Raw genomic sequence first — 16,173 nt, 5'->3', positions numbered from 1 at the left:
TGCTAGAGTACAGCAACAAAGAAAAGGCAATGGCTGAAAAGGTGTTTCTGTGGGGGACAGCCTGCTCCCTCACTCGAGGCAGTAAAAATTGTCCACATGATTGAAGCGTGGATAATACCAGCAGTCTAGGTCTGTCCGCCTTTTTCCAGCCTACATACTGCCTCCTGCAGAGTTCATAAAATCTCACTAGCAAGAGCTCCTCTCTATTCCTCTGAAAAGGCAAACAAAAATTTGGCAGGACAGTTACATATCAGGATAAGGGGCTTAGAGATCTTTCCTGCAAATGTCAGTCTCATGCATCTGAGGGAAGTAATAAACCTCCGACTGATAGAAGCTGGGAGGGGAAGACAGCAGTAGATTTCCCTAAAATTGCCCTGTTCTATACACTCCACCCGAAGCTCTGGTGCTCACCACTGGCAAGAGACAAGATATTGGGCTTGATGGACCATTGGTTGGACCCATTGGTTCTTATGCATATTCCTCTCTTTTGACACTCTTTTTGTGTAAAATTTAAAGTCATTTCCTCTCTTGATAAAGATTTTGTCATTTGTTTTAAGGGGATATTTCAGTCTGTCCTCATTGTATCATCATTGTTTCACATCTAAAGGTGTTGCCAAGCCCCTTGTGGGGGAATTATTTAAAGCTGCTGTGGTAACAATATGGGGCTAGACGTGAGATCTGAGACGTATAGACCTTGAGCAAATTATTTGACCGGTTTCCAACCCCATTCACCTATTTGTAAATAATCTCTGTATTACAAAGTTGGTTTACTTATTTGTAAAGCATTCTGAAATCCTTGGAAGGAGCTATAATGCAACATAGTACCAATTTCAGCCTTTTCTAAACCCAACTGGAGAGAGAGAAAACCATAGTTACAGTACAGGAATTTTGTGTTTGGAAACTGTTCATTCTTCAATAAAGACATTGAGCCAAGTTTTGCTCAGTTACACAGTGTGAATACGAACTAGTGGAGTAGCTCTGTATTTACAGTGCAGGGCTGAAAACAAAATTCAAGACACAATCTGCAGTTAGATAGTACAGAGAAAACTGCAGTTATGGCTGAATTTCTAGTGGAATACAACGTGGCTGTTGAACCTGCTACTACCAAGCTGCAAGCTGTGCTGTGCCTGGAAGGGAAGGGCTTCTGGCAGGTGGGTGAGGAGAAAGGTGCCCTCTCCCTGCCAACCGTCAGACAGCAATTTTCCTTGTTTCACAAACAGAAAACTGGGGCACAGACTGCAGGAAAAGAGAACACGAGAGTATGCTGTTTTCTCTCAGTCTCAGCCCCTTTCCTATACTATCTACTACTCGATTCTTTTCGAGTCTATTTATCACCCCCGGGGCAATCCCACCCCTCTTTCTTGCACCCACACGTCTCTTTTCTCCTCTTCCTCATGAGGAGTTTTCTGTTCTCTGTTTTTTCTGTCTCGTGTCTTGTCATAATTTTCTTTCACTCATTTTTTTCTTCTGAACTTTATTTTCTTCTTTTCTGCCTTCCCACCACTTCCTCCTAGCTCCCCCCTCCTGACTTGAAGCTTGCCCCCCCCCCGCCCTTATTCCTCTCTTCTGCCCACCATTTGGCGCCCTCGCCCACAAAGGCCTTAGGGACCCTGAGAATTCACCTGCCACCAGTCTCGCCCTAGTGCCTCACCCCCAGCTCTAGCAAAGGCAGAGGCGCTGAGAACGCTGGTCGAAGAGAAGCTCTTACCTCCCACACCTGGTCCCTACCCTGGGACTCAGGGGGCTACAACACCCCTGCACACGGAGTTCCTGCCTACACCCTTCCACCCAGCCAGCTGTAGCCGGTTCATCCCCTTCCCCACCTTTCCTTCCTCCTCCCCTCCCGAGCCAGTCCCTCCACCCTTCCTCAAGAGAGGGCCTCCCCCTCCCGCAGTAACACCGCACCCAGCTCGTCTGGCCGAGCGGCCGCGACCGGAGCCGCACCCCGCCCTAAGGCTCGTCCCGTCCCGTCCCGTCCTGTCCCCGGCCCCGGCCCAGCCCGGCCTGCGCACACACTCCCCGCCCGGGGCCTGGCTAACACACGCAGGGCTGAGTCACCGGCTCACGTGTCTCTTCCACTGCCTGGAACCAGTGAATCCCCAGCCGGCTGCAGGGTAAGAAACCAGCTTGCGGTGAATTTGTCCCAGTCCGAGAGCGGGGGAGGGGGATGCTCATTGGCTCCCAGAAACGGGGCTAAGGGGACGTCCCTGCGCCACGGGCTGGCGACCGATCAGGCGCCTGCGATCTGCCCCCCTCCAGTGTATTAGAAACGTGCAGCTTGGGCTGGTCGGGACCGCCTTCGCCTGTTCTCCCCCCCCCCCCACTTCCCCCGTATTGCTAGGGGGGACACGGAGGAAGCAGTGCCGGAGCCTCTCCCACCAGCCCCCAGGGCGGGGAAGCTGCTTCGCAATAGCCTGCCCATGGCAAGTTCTCCGCAGCCTTCCAGGGAGAGCCCTGGATGCAGTTTCTCCTCCTCTTTCCTTACGATTTGTCTCCTCGACTTTACCCCGTGGGCAGAAGCAAAACGTGTCCACACTTAAAACGGCAGCAGTTAAACATCACAACTTCAGGTTTCAGAGTAGCAGCCGTGTTAGTCTGTATTCGCAAAAAGAAAAGGAGGACTTGTGGCACCTTAGAGACTAACCAATTTATTTGAGCATAAGCTTTTGTGAGCTACAGCTCAATGAAGTGAGCTGTAGCTCACAAAAGCTTATGCTCAAATAAATTGGTTAGTCTCTAAGGTGCCACAAGTATCACAACTTCAGCGTGTGGACAGACCCCCAGAGGCCAGAGAGCCTGCCTGTGCTGCAGCAAATACCTAATGGTGGGGCAGTGGCATGATTCATGAACATATAGTTATTTGTTTTAATTAAAACATAGTTTAGTTCCACGTATGGGACAAGACACAGTTTGTTTTTAATCTGTGTCTGAAGAAAATCAGTTGTTAGCGTATTTGTTAAAGTTGATTGAAATTGGGAAAAATTCATGTTTTAATGAAAAATTGTTGCTATTTTAATGAAAGAAGGGGTTTTTTTCATTAATTTCCTACCCTCCCTTTTTTTTAAAAAATAAGCTCTAATGTGTCCTGATCTCAGTGGAGAGAGGGGGGGAAATTTATTGAAGATTGAGGCAAATACCTACAATGTTGGGGGAAAAGTAGAAACATCGTCTTTTGCTTTAAATTCATTTTTAGTGGAGAATTAGACAAAGCAGAATTGCAAAAGTTAAGAACATTAGAACGGCCTTACTGGATCAGACCAAAGGTCCATCTAGCCCAGTATCCTGTCTTCCAACAGTGGTCAGTGCCAGGTGCCCCAGAGGGAAGGAACAGAACAGGTAACCATCAAGTGATCCATCCCCTGTCACCCTGTCCCATCTTCTGGCAAACTAGCCGTTGAAAAGTTATAGAAGAGTCAGTAGCTTTCGAAACCTGAATGTGTCCCTGCTGTCAGTTAAAGGGCCTAATCATACATTTTAGAGTTTGTGTAGAACTACCATAGCAGGGCACAGTTTTATAACATGGTTTGGGGATTTGTGTGTGTGTGTATATATGGGACAAAACCATGTTTTAACAATAGTCCTGATCCTGAGCAACAACTCTGATTTGTAGTGTCAGCAACATAGACTATTGAGTTTAAAATAAATTTTAGAATGAAAAGGAATTATAAATGGCTAAATCCTGCAGTCCTTACTCCCCCTGAAATCAGTGCGGGATTTGCCTGCAGGTGTAGGCAAACAAAATAAATTGGGCAATTTAAATCAATATACAAAAGGATTTTGCAGCATCAGGCCCAGGCTTTGTATAGTCTATATTTCACTTTTGATTTCAAAACTCCAGCTCTCGTGTACACATTTGGTTCCATTCTTGGGCTCTGATCCTGCAAAGATTTAGGCACAAACTAAACATGATACACTGTGAGTAATCCCAGTAAATTCAATGAGTTCTCACAGTGCATGAAGTTAAGCAGATGTGTAAGTTTTTGGAGGGCTGGGACCTTAATATGGTGTGGTCTGCTCAACAGAAACAGATCTCAGATGAGATGGAGATTTAAGTACCTTTCACCAGCTACTATATTGGATGTCTTACTGTATTGCAATTAATAAATCCACTGGTGGGAAAACAAGGAGGAGGTCACCCACCAGTTGTCTTGACTGTCTCTGGTTTGTGAATTTGGAATAAGAGGACTATAGTGTCTATTCCTGCAAGCTCCTTAACCTTTGTTTGTTCCAAATTTAGAAATAAGAGGCTACTGAAGTTTATTATATAACATCTGTAAGGTTGGTGTAACCAATCTACTAGCTGTTATATCTTATTTATGTGAATTTGTTAATGTGTGAGGAAGGTAAACGGAAGTTAATATTCCTGATTTCCATATGGTACAAATGCTCGTTTGTTAGTTTCACCTTTGCTCTGCGTAACACAGGGCATTTAGTTTTTGTAAAATCACTACCTGGAGCCTTGATTGCACTTGTTTTGTTTTTCAGTTTGTAACCATGGAGAAACTGAGTAATGCAAACACCCATTTTGCTCTCGATCTGTTTAGAAAGTTGAATGAAACCAACGCAACAGGAAATATCTTCTTCTCGCCAGTCAGTATTTCTGCTGCACTGGCCATGGTCCTTTTAGGGGCCAAAGGTAACACAGAGACACAGCTGCTGAAGGTCAGCAAAAATTTCTTTCTTGTATAGATTTTTAATATTACAGAAAATAAGTTTTAAGAGAAAAAATATAAGAATTCATTGACCCTTCATATTGTTTCCCACTTAATTCAGTCACTGATTAATTTGATCAAAACCTCTGGAACCAAATTATTTTTTAATTTGTTTTCATGCCTTTTGATGCTAAGTTTAGGGCTGCCCCAAGCCCCCAGTTCGAAAGAGCCCACAAACTGAGCGGTGTTGCAACCTAGTATGCCAGGTCACAGTGCCTGGAGAGGGAAGCAAGGCCCAGTCCCACAGGACAGGAGTCATCGCTGTAGGGGTGAGTGCAGGGTGGGCTCACTCTCCACTCCCCGCCCTATAATTTTTTTTTGGAAGGGAGGAGAGCTTCTGTTTCAGATTTTGCCCAAAGCCCCTGTGCGACTCTGACAAAGAGATCTGTGATTTTGTAATACATAATGTTACGCATACTGCTGCCATGTTAAAAAAAAACACTCAACCCACCTCCCCCTCCTTAAATTTAAAGTATCAGAACTATGATAATGCATGATGACAATATCTTAGCATGAGATCATGAATTTTGTAAAATGACGGGATTGTTATCTCCCACAAGACACATACAAAAAGAAAAGGAGTACTTGTGGCACCTTAGTCTCTAAGGTGCCACAAGTACTCCTTTTCTTTTTGCGAATACAGATTAACACGGCTGTCACTCTGAAGACACATACAACAGTCCCTTCCAACCCTGATATTCTATGATTCTATTCTATGAACTGCTCTGTGGCAAATGCTAGATGTGAATCTTATTTTAATTCCCCTCACAGTTAATGTTGTTTGCAGTGGTGGTGTAGCCATGTTGGTCCCAAGATATTAGAAAGGCAAGGTGGGTGAGATCATATCTTTTATTGGACCAACTTGTGTTGGTGAGAGAGACAAGCTTTTGAGCTATAGAGAGCTCTTCTTCAGGTCTCGGAAAGGTACAGTTACGCTAAACAATCTGTTCCAACTTGTATTTAAGTAGTTAACACATCTTTCAAGGGACCATTCAAGGTGAAGTGGCCCATTAATACCCCTGCAGTATTAGGACAAAAAATGGACTGTTAGTGGATTACATCTTGGTGTAATAAACCATAAATCCTGACCTCTCAGTCCCCATCCTCAAACAAAACCTGCACAACACCTTCCAAAGACAAGCCTGGACACTTAAATTCATAACTTTGCCAGACACCAAAAATCATGATCTTAATAAAGACACTGGATTTATGGTTTATTACAGCAATCTGTAACCCACTAGCCCCCCCTTTTTATTCTGTGACTACAGGGGTATTAACGAGCTGCTTCACCTTGAATGGCCCCTTAGAATATGTGCTAACTATTTATGCTAAACTACCTGTTTTATCTTAAAAAGAAAAGGAGGACTTGTGGCACTTTAGAGACTAACCAATCTCTAACGTGCCACAAGTCCAATCTCTAACGTGCCACAAGTCCTCCTGTTTTTTTGCGAATACAGACTAACAGGGCTGCTACTCTGAAACCTGTTTTATCTTGTATTTGGCTGTGACACTGAATACCTTTCCCAGACCTGAAGAGCTCTGTGTATCTTGAAAGCTTGTCTCTTTCACCAACAGAAGTTGGTCCAATAAAAAATATTCTCACCTACCTTCTCATTCAGAGTCAAGTCATTACCAGTCTCATATCAAAAATGATCTGAATGAGATCAGCCACAATAGTAATATGCAGCGCGTTGTAGACTAATATTTTCAAAAATTGGTGCCTAATGTTCTAAATAAGGCCCTGATTGGAGATTATTTCCTTTTCAGCACACCATTTAAGTGCTTAAGTCTTGAAGGCCTTAAACACATGCTTAACTTTAAAGGCTTACTGTATTTTGTGTTTTCACTGTATTTGCTATATTTTGCGCCTGATAGCCCTGATCCAGACCCTACAGAAATCAATGGAAAGACTCCCTTTGAGTTCCATGGGCTTTGATCAGGCATTTCCACATAGCTTTACATTAGCCATATTTTTTAATAACAAAAGCTTTAAGGTATTCAATTTTGTTTTATTACTGTGGCTGGCCCCAGTTCTAGTGAAATCAATGGGAGTACTCAGCAGGGGTTAACACTGTTGAATATAAGCAAGGGTTGAAGAATTGAGCTCTTTGTGTTCAGCCTTTATCAAATTCAGCGTGTGAACAAGCTGCAAACTGCATTAACTAGTGCAGTGAAGATTTCCTGTAGGTTAAATTCTGGTTTTAGAGATGGGAGATTTCAAAATTAGTATTTATTAATTTTAAATTACAAAAAACAATTCTGGATGGCAGTGTTGGTACTAATTTTACGTGGGATTTATTGCTTAAAAGTGATTCAGCTATTCATGGTTTTCTGTTTTATTGGAATGTCACATGCAGTTGTAAAAGGATATGTTTGAATTCACTCTGCTGGGGGTCACAATATATTTGTTTAAGAATATTGTCTCCTTTGTATTGTTGGCTTTAGGGGCGGCTCTTTTAGGTTATGAGGCAGTATTGCGTTATCCATTAGAACAGTAAAACTATTTAATCACTACATGTCAGACCTGAACTTTGTACAGAAACTAACAGCCCAACCCAGGTTGAACCTATTCAGAGTAGAAATAGCATGAAAAGGGGCTAAAAAACCTACACTGAGACAACTTTCAACATGCTTATCTGTGATACTTTATGTTCTAATTCAAAGTACTTTGTAATATTTGTGAAAATACATTACAACCATCATCGGGGGGGGGGGGGCAGAGAATCTTGTGGGAAAGGTTATAGCTACCAAAGATTTTGAGTTGCATGTGGATATTTGTTTCTGTGGGTCATGGACCCATTTCATAGTGCCTTAATACTGCATCTTTTCACCTATACTAAGCAGATTGAAACTCCCCAGGACACCTAGGCCTGATGCAAAGCCCATTGAAGTCAATAGGAATCTTTCCATAGAGTTAAATGGGCTTTGGATCAGGTCCCTAGACCGTGTCCTATGTGTGGACTCTGGTTTAGTTTAGCTTTATCCAAATATTTCTCTGTGCATTGAAGATCCTTGGTACACTCTCATTGGCCCATCTAGATTCAGGTAGATCTCTCCATAATGCATATATCCTGTTGAGTAACTTGTCTCTGAGAAGTACTTGTGGCATAAGCTTTTGTGGGGGGCCGTCAGGGAACAGGGGTTTGGATGGGGCAGGTGTTCGGGGGGCCTGTCAGGGGTCCAGAAGCAGTGGGAGGGGGGTTTAATGGGGAGGGCCGGGCCATGCCCCCGTCCCCTAATCGGCCCGCTATACAATTTCCAAAACCCGATGCGGCCCTCAGGCCAAAAAGTTTGCCCACCCCTGCACTAGCTGAAGTTTTCAAATAGCTTACAATTAGAAGGCAAGCAGTGGTTGTTTGTTTTTCCTCCTGACTCCAAGGGCCTGATCATTCAAACACTTACCAAGTATTCTGTATTAATTGATAATTTCTTTTAATCCAGACCTTTCATTTTGATGTTGTTGAAGAGCTTCATCCAAGATTTCAGACCCTGACCTCTGACATAAACAGAAGTGGAGCTTCCTATCTGTTGAAGCTTGCCAGTCGGCTTTATGGAGAGAAGACCTACACTTTTTTAGCAGTAAGTTCATGCAGAAACTCATGTGACAGAATTCCTGTAGAATTTTTCAAAACTCAATCATCAGTTACTTCCCATTTCCGTTAGGGCCTGGTCCTGCCCCTCTTGAAGTCAGTGGCAAAACTCCCACTGGAACAGGATTTATATAAAACCTTAATACAATTTGGAATTAATTTAGTAAACTGCATAACTGCCATGTTATTGATTGATTCCAAGCAGAATAACTTAATTATTTGCATATTTATGAGGTAAAAATTTTGAGGTCAGTTGAAGGACCCACAAGGCAAACTATTTTTGGCTACAAATTTAGCATCCTGTTTTGGGAAGTAGCAGTCTGATATCCACTTGTGCTTCTGGCTCTCAAACTGATAAATCTGTAAATATGAGGGGTGTGGGGGAAGAGGGAGATTTTTAAGGGCACAAATGGTTTTCAGTGGGGCTTGTGCTGCTATGTCACGGAGGTATTTTTGAAAATTCCATCCACTAGCTATATCAGTGGTACACCACCTGATGTACTTTAAAACCAGCATATCTTCAACTGGTGAAATTCACCCCTATGCAGAGAGCCTACATGAGGACTGATGGCCACTTATGTCCCACTTACACTCTGAGTGGGAGTTCACTAGTGCCTAGGCTTGTATGGGCCTGTTGCACGGGGGTGAACATCAACCAATTTAAAAAAAGTCTAAACACTGAAACATCAGTAATAAGTCATCAGTTCATATTCGTGCATGATGGGAGCATTGAAATATTAGCGTTGTTCACCTGTATCTGTCAGAAACAAAAATAATAAAATGCAAGATCAGTTCCTCCAACCCTTGAGATAGACAGATTCTTTAGCTGACCTAAGTTAGTGTTGTTTCACTAGGCTCTAAATAGGCTTGGCAGAATTTTATTTTTATTTTTTTATAATTTTGGCAGATAATATTTTTAAACATTTTTTCCTTTATATTTATCAATTTAAATTTTTAGTTGTTGGAAATTATAGGGGGGTTCTAACAATGGGCGGATCAGACAGTAATGATTTAATGACGGTAGAGATTCAAAAAGTTAAGCTACATAACAGTTAAAATACAAATTGTCAACATCATATGTCAAAATATACAAACCAAAGATCCTTAAATCAAACTCTAGCAAGCAGCATTTTTTGTGCTGTGCCTATCCGTAAATTTCAATTATTATTGATGGAAATGTCTTTTCATCAGTTTGTATATGTAGGATGAAATAGATGTTTACCAACAAGTACTGAAAAAAGTCTAATTCTTCCAAACATAGCTATAAAGATATCTATGTGCAATGAAAGCTATTCTTTCTGACTGTGTATTCTAGGACTTCTTGACTAAGACTCAGAAATTATATGCAGCTGATTTGGCTACGGTTGACTTTCTACATGCTTCAGATGAAGCAAGGAAACAAATTAACCAGTGGGTAGGGGAGCAGACTGAAGGTAAGAGATTTTGGTTAGTTAAATAAATCTTTTTGTGGCTACTCAATAGGAATATGTCCTCATTTTCTGCTGCCATTAGAATTGTTCCATCTTGTTATGGGATATCCAATAACATGGCTGGTAAAACCAGAGAATGCATGAGCATGGTGTTTATGGCAGCTAGATAACTCAAAAGACATTTACATTTTCATACATTAAGGCCAACAATTGTTGCCTAAATATGGATTTAGGAGCCTAAGTTTAGGCATCTGGTTTTGAAAATCTTGGTCTTATTATAGATTTCTAAATCATGTAGCCCTAATTTTTGGGTGCCCAACTGCAGGTTCCTTAAAGAAGCCCTGTTGCCAGATGGCATATGCTCACCACTTTCTGAAAATCAGGCCCCTTTAAGTTGTCTTGAGTTGAGCACCCAAAAATTGAAGCATTTCTGAAAATTTAGGCCGTAAGGGTTTACACTTTTGTGAAATTATATATGGACTGTTATGATATGCAGCATAATGAAGTACAGTACAATAGAGAATGGCACTTAAATATATTGTATTTGAATCAGGGGAAAATATCAGAAATCTTTTCTTGAATTAAGACAGTGGATTTTTTAAAATGTAAATATGTATAGTGTAAAATAATGTTGTAATGATTTTTTATTTCTTTGAAGGTAAAATCCCCAACCTGTTGTCTGAGGGCTCGGTTAGTAATATGACCAAACTAGTGTTGGTGAATGCTATTTATTTCAAAGGAAATTGGGCTGAGAAATTTAAAGAAGCAGACACGACACAAATGCCATTTCGATTAAATAAGGTAATGTAGATACATTCGGTTATCTTTTTGCTTGTAGAATATCTATAAAGGGAAGCTGTCAGGTAATTTAGGCCCCAAATTAAAGTTTTTGTAAAAGATTTTAAAATTACAAACCAAATACGAATAGAAGCATTTTCATGTTTTTGGTTTTTTTAAATATGTTCAAACAGTTTTTTGTTTGGATATATAAACATTTTCCTGCAGTCAGTGGGCTAGACTCTGTGTTTCACTGCTCGTCCATTTTCTGCAGGAATGTAAGAGTGGAGGAAAATGTGGCATGTAGGTACATTTGCCTCTCCCATACTCTGTCTCTGGTGAGGGACCTGTTTTCTCCAAATACAATTTAGTGTAGCTTTAAATTATGCTTTTAATGCCTCCCTGGAAGCAGTTATGCTATCTGAGCGTAGCTGAATCACCATATACTTTGGCCAAGGCTTCTTTCCTTGTCATATATGCCCCTTATGCCAGGGACTGTGGGAAGAACCATGCTAGGGTTGCTAATTTTGCTTGGACGTATTCCTGAAGGTTTCCTCACATGACAATAATCTTTAATTAAAGATGAATTCTTGGAGATTCCAGGACAGTCCTGGAGGGTTGGCAATGCAGAGCAATCTATTAGTTCTACAGTGCCTGGGGATAGCTTTTACACTGGGGATATTTCTCACAGGCCGTTAACACAGTTTGTGGCCCCTCTTGCTATTGGAGGAGCATAGAGGAGCTACAGTTGAATGAAGAATCTGGGCTAGTTTCTACAATCGAAGAAGGAAGCATTATGCTAGGCAAGAGAAACCAAAAGCAAAACTGAACATAATAATTCTTAGCATTTACATAGTACCAAGTCTTCAAATAATTGTTAATAAATCCAGCATTAGTGAATCTGACCTGTGTATATGTTCATTGCCTAAGATGACGGAGGTGGGCAGAGAGAGTAAACCATACAGTGAAAAGTAATTTAGATTTTAAAAGTCAATTTTAATCTAAGATATTGTTAAAAACATAGGTAAAGAAATCTGAGTTTTAATTTGTCAGTCTTCTTTTAATTTACGAAAAATATTAATTAAAAAAAATTTCTTTATTTTTTGTAAACCATTCAGAATGAAAAAAAGACAGTGCAAATGATGTATCAGAAAAATACATTTCCTTTTGGATACATCTCTGAACTGAAATGTTGTATGCTAGAGCTTCCCTATGACGGAAAAGAACTTAGCATGATCATCTTGTTACCTGATGACATTGATGATAACTCCACTGGACTCCAGCAGGTGATTTATACAAGCCAATCTCAGTTTCTGCTTGGATGGCATTTCACAGTTTTACTGTAATATAGAACCTTGTTTTTAGTCTGCCTCTCACCCATTCAAAAGCCCACAAATTTTAACCTTCAACATTATGCCTTCACCTGTTTGACCTACCAATAGAACAGTAAAGAATTAATCACAAAAGGGGAAAATCCTGCTGTTTCCATCACCATCCTCGGATAGTCCTTAAGTACTTTCATTGTTTATTTTAGAAGTGTAGTAGGAGTTTTACTTATCAAATAGAATGATGTAGGGCCAGTTTCCAGTGGTGCATCTGCTATCCAAAGCGGTGCATCTGCTTTGTGTCACGCTGTTGGTGGAATCTGGCCATGGAGACTGTCTAACTATCCACAAGAGGGTCAGTTCTGAGTAAGGGAGTCTTCTCAAGTTGAGTGGATGCTATGCTAGTCCTCTCCCTTCTGGTGGCATGGGGGTTTGCCTGGAGTCAGTGGCAGATTAATGATTTTGCCGTCCTGGCCCCATATGAACTTGTTTTAGGTTTTTTTTACAAATTCATTTGAACCCAGCGGCAGCTCCTCACGGCCCCCCCAGCTCACCTCCACTCCGCCTCCACCTCCTCCCCCGAGCGCGCCGCTGCCACTCCGCTTCTACCCCCTCCCTCCCAGGCTTGCTGGAAATGGCAAGCCTGGGTGGGAGGGGGTAGAAGCGGAGCAGCGGCACACTCGGAGAAGGAGGCGGCGGTGGAGCAGAGGTGAGCTGGGATGGGGAGCGGTTCCTCTTCCTCCTTCCCCTTCCCCCCCCCCGGGTTACTTCCTGGGGCCCACCCCATGCCGCAGCTCACCTCCGCTCCGCCTCCTCCCCTGAACGCACCACCGCTCCGCTTCTCACCCCTCCCTCCCAGCGCTTTCACGCAGCAACCCTGAGCAGGAGGGCGAAGGAGGGGAAACATGGCACGCCTGGGGGAGGAGGCGGGGCCAGGGATTTGGGGAAGGGGCGGAGTTGAGGCAGAGCCGGGTGCGCACGAGCACCCACCGGAGCCAGGTCAAGTTGGCGCCTATGGCTATTATACATTTGCTGCCCCTGCAAATTTGCCGCCCTAGGCCTAGGCGATAATATGCCGCTGCCTGGAGTAGGGCAGAAGTTTCCATACACTCTGCTGATGGTCAGTTCAGTCCTTTAGAATTCCATTGGCAGCCCCTGTTACTTACAGCAGCCTTCACTTTGTCAAAGTGCTGCAGAAGCTTTAACCAATTAATTAATCCTCAGAACTGAGCCAGGAGGTAGTTGACAAAGTCTATATTTACTTTACTTTGTATACATATATCATTATAGACCATGTTTTCAATATTGCATTTTACATGTTTTTGGAAGAGAAATACTTTTACACTGGTGGTATTTCAGAATCTCTCTGCACAATTTAATGATCTCTGTGCTTGTAATTCCAGCTAGAGAAGCAGCTCACCTTAGAAAAGCTCCAGGAATGGACACAGCCACAAAATATGCGTCCCATTGATGTTCATGTGCATCTGCCTAAATTTAAGATGGAAAACAGCTATGACCTTAAATCAGATTTATCAGGTCTGGGCCTGCAGGATATATTTGACAGTGGCAAGGCTGACTTGTCTGGAATGTCAGGCTCACAAGACCTCTTTCTATCTGAAATTGTACACAAGTCTTTCATAGAAGTGAATGAAGAAGGCACAGAGGCTGCAGCTGCCACTGCTGGCATTGCTGTGTTCTGCATGCTTCTGGAAGAGGATTTCAATGCTGATCACCCTTTCCTTTACTTCATCCGTCACAACCCAACACAAAGCATACTTTTCTTTGGCAGGTATGCTTCTCCATAAAAGAAGACAGAGCTACAGTTGAGGACCTGATCCTAGTTCCACTTTAACCAGTGGGAACCTGTAATTAAGTTCTTACTATTTTCATTTCAATTCTGCATTTCACAATAGAATGACTACTCAGAAATTGATACCTAAGATCCTTCCTGGGCTTTTTTGCCAATTCCTTAGCACTGATATCTGTTTGGGTACAGTAAAATATGCCTTATGCAATGACTCGCAGGCTGAAAAAGTCTGGTTGCTCAGCACGGTTGATCTTCTAATAAAGGTGAACCAGAATTGAACATAGTACTTCTGAGGATTCTTCAAGGCAGTTACTTGAGTCAGAAAATTCCCTAAAGTATGAACATCCTCTTGTGTCGGTTTTGCAATGTTATTGTGAACTGGCAGTGACTTCCCTTTGGTGTAATTCCCCTCTCTGCTGACTTTGATCCTGTACTTCAATGTGCTTGCTCAGCAGGATAAGTTTGCAAGGCTTTTCCTTTCTTAGAGTCTCTTCTTTTAGAGGCCTTTGAACATAATGTTGTTTGGCATCAGAAGGCACTCAACAGCCGAATGGGCGTTATTATATTTTGGGATAAAAGGTCAATTAGCATTTGTCTAGAGACACTTTCTATTCTTAGAGAAAGCATTAAGCTGTTTTAAACACATGCAACCCTTACAATCACTGTTTCAGAACTCTAGTATGATATTGCTTCTGAGTGAGGAGGTGGAAACGGGACAGGCAATTTCTTAATAGTTTTTTAAGAAATGTTAACACTTCTGTACATTTTAAACAAAAATTTTAAAACTGTTTTATCCATTTAAAATGTATGGAGATTTTGAGAGGTCTTGAAAGATTTTTCAGATAGTTGAAACTAACTTTCCAAAAGGGCATGCAATCTTGGCCTAAAACTATAATAGCAACACAGGAAGGATTCCTGCTTTCCAGGGAACTGCTTTGTCCGTGTTCCAAATGTCTTAAGTGCAGTTTATGTATATTAATGCTACAGTGAGTTCTCGCCCACGTGGCTGCCTACTGCCTCTTTACAAGCTGAGTTTTGCACCAAATAACAGTTTGACTTCTAGGAACTGGTGTACTTATGTACTCGTAATGTCCTGCTGTTGCTTCCTCTTAGTATTAGTAGCCTGTATAATTTCATGTATATTCTGCGCGGTTATGTCTATGCATTAACAGTATAACCTCAGGTATATTCTGTATCCCTAATTCTGTATTCCTTTGTGAACCTCACTATAACTTTGCCTTGGAACTACAAATAAACGGTTGTATTTAAAAAAAAAAAAAAAGTATCTGTTTGTCCACAGCAGGCAATTTTATGCACAAAATGTGGCATTTGACAGCACAAAAACAGTTGTATACCTAAGTGATAACACCAAAGTAAGCAAGTGGGTTGGTGGTGTGGTTTGCTATATAAGTTCTCCTTTTGCATTTTCAGAATAGTTGGCTCTAGGCAACAGCCTGTTGCAATGGGAGAGGGAGAGCTGAGAACTGGAGATTAACCCTGGGAAGGGGAGGGCAGAAGTGTTGAGAGAACCAGGAGCCGCTGTACTACCTGTGGGCTAAATGCACCTGTAAATATTTGGAATGATGCCTGGAACTGAAGGAGTGATTGGTGGGCAGAACACTGATGCTGGCAGCTAAACAGACTCATTCTGTGGGTCAGGAAATTATGGTGTGGGTGTTCAGGAAACTGGCACTTCCTTAAATAATTTTTTAACTTCCTCTGGAAGTTCGTAAGACTAACTGTCAATGTAACAGACTGCAGCTAATACTTTTGAGAACTTAAAAGCAACGTGGGGAGAACAACTAACTGTTTAACAGTATAGTCTCCGCATCAGTAAAAAATAAGGTTGAATCTGTTACTAACATCTTGGTTTCAAAAGCTGTGGTTTGTTTGAACCAGATCAGAGGAGGAGCTGCTAGAATCTTTGTATGTAGAGTAGTCCAGATATGAGGGGCTATGGAAGGCCATATTGGACAGTATGGATCTGTAAGCACAATGACCTATCCCTGAAGATTTAGAAACTCTGATATACTGAGTACATTTTTTTTTTTTTAGGAATAAGATAAGTCTGCAAAATGCCTCATATAGAATTATTTGCAGTTGTACTAGGTTCATTGGTTTCCCTTCTGAAAATAATTCTGGGCCTGATTGTTCAGTCTTTAAAAGTCAAACTTCTGTTGATAACAAGCGGGGCTTTTGTCAAAGTAATGATTAGGTTCTGTTTCATTGCACACTCTTTCCCTTACTTTACACTTAGGCCTGGTCTACATTTGAAAGTTATACCATATATCTGTTAGGAGTGTGATTATTTCACTGATATTGGTATATCTCTACAAGCCCTAGTGTAGATGTCATTATACCAATAAATTCGTATAGTTTTCAGAGTAACAGCCGTGTTAGTCTGTATTCGCAAAAAGAAAAGGAGTACTTGTGGCACCTTAGAGACTAACCAATTTATTTGAGCATAAGCTTTTGTGAGCTACAGCTCACTTCTTCGGATGCGTCCGATGAAGTGAGCTGTAGCTCACGAAA

At 41.8% G+C, this 16,173-nt stretch overlaps 1 protein-coding gene across 1 annotated transcript; it reads left to right on the top strand.

Annotated features, from left to right (window-relative positions):
- The first annotated feature begins 2,030 nt into the window (after positions 1-2,030).
- LOC140907060 (leukocyte elastase inhibitor) lies at positions 2,031-14,988 on the top strand. Its single transcript, XM_073332197.2, has 7 exons — positions 2,031-2,114; positions 4,486-4,662; positions 8,154-8,291; positions 9,618-9,735; positions 10,391-10,533; positions 11,628-11,795; positions 13,238-14,988. Exons 2-7 carry the CDS (start codon positions 4,495-4,497, stop codon positions 13,637-13,639), a joined length of 1,137 nt encoding a protein of 378 aa, XP_073188298.2. The 5' UTR covers positions 2,031-2,114; positions 4,486-4,494; the 3' UTR covers positions 13,640-14,988.
- Positions 14,989-16,173: the final 1,185 nt, after the last annotated feature.

The sequence above is a fragment of the Lepidochelys kempii genome, chromosome 2 (genome assembly GCF_965140285.1).
Source record: "Lepidochelys kempii isolate rLepKem1 chromosome 2, rLepKem1.hap1, whole genome shotgun sequence".
NCBI classification, from domain to species: domain Eukaryota; kingdom Metazoa; phylum Chordata; order Testudines; family Cheloniidae; genus Lepidochelys; species Lepidochelys kempii.
This window is presented reverse-complemented; position numbering and strand designations above follow the sequence as displayed.

Coding starts and splice junctions, on each gene's coding strand:
- LOC140907060 (XM_073332197.2), top strand. CDS start 4,495: ATGGAGAAACTGAGTAATGCAAACACCCATTTTGCTCTCGATCTGTTT. Junction 4,663..8,153: donor CAGAGACACAGCTGCTGAAG/GTCAGCAAAAAT, acceptor CTTTTAATCCAG/ACCTTTCATTTTGATGTTGT. Junction 10,534..11,627: donor TGCCATTTCGATTAAATAAG/GTAATGTAGATA, acceptor TAAACCATTCAG/AATGAAAAAAAGACAGTGCA.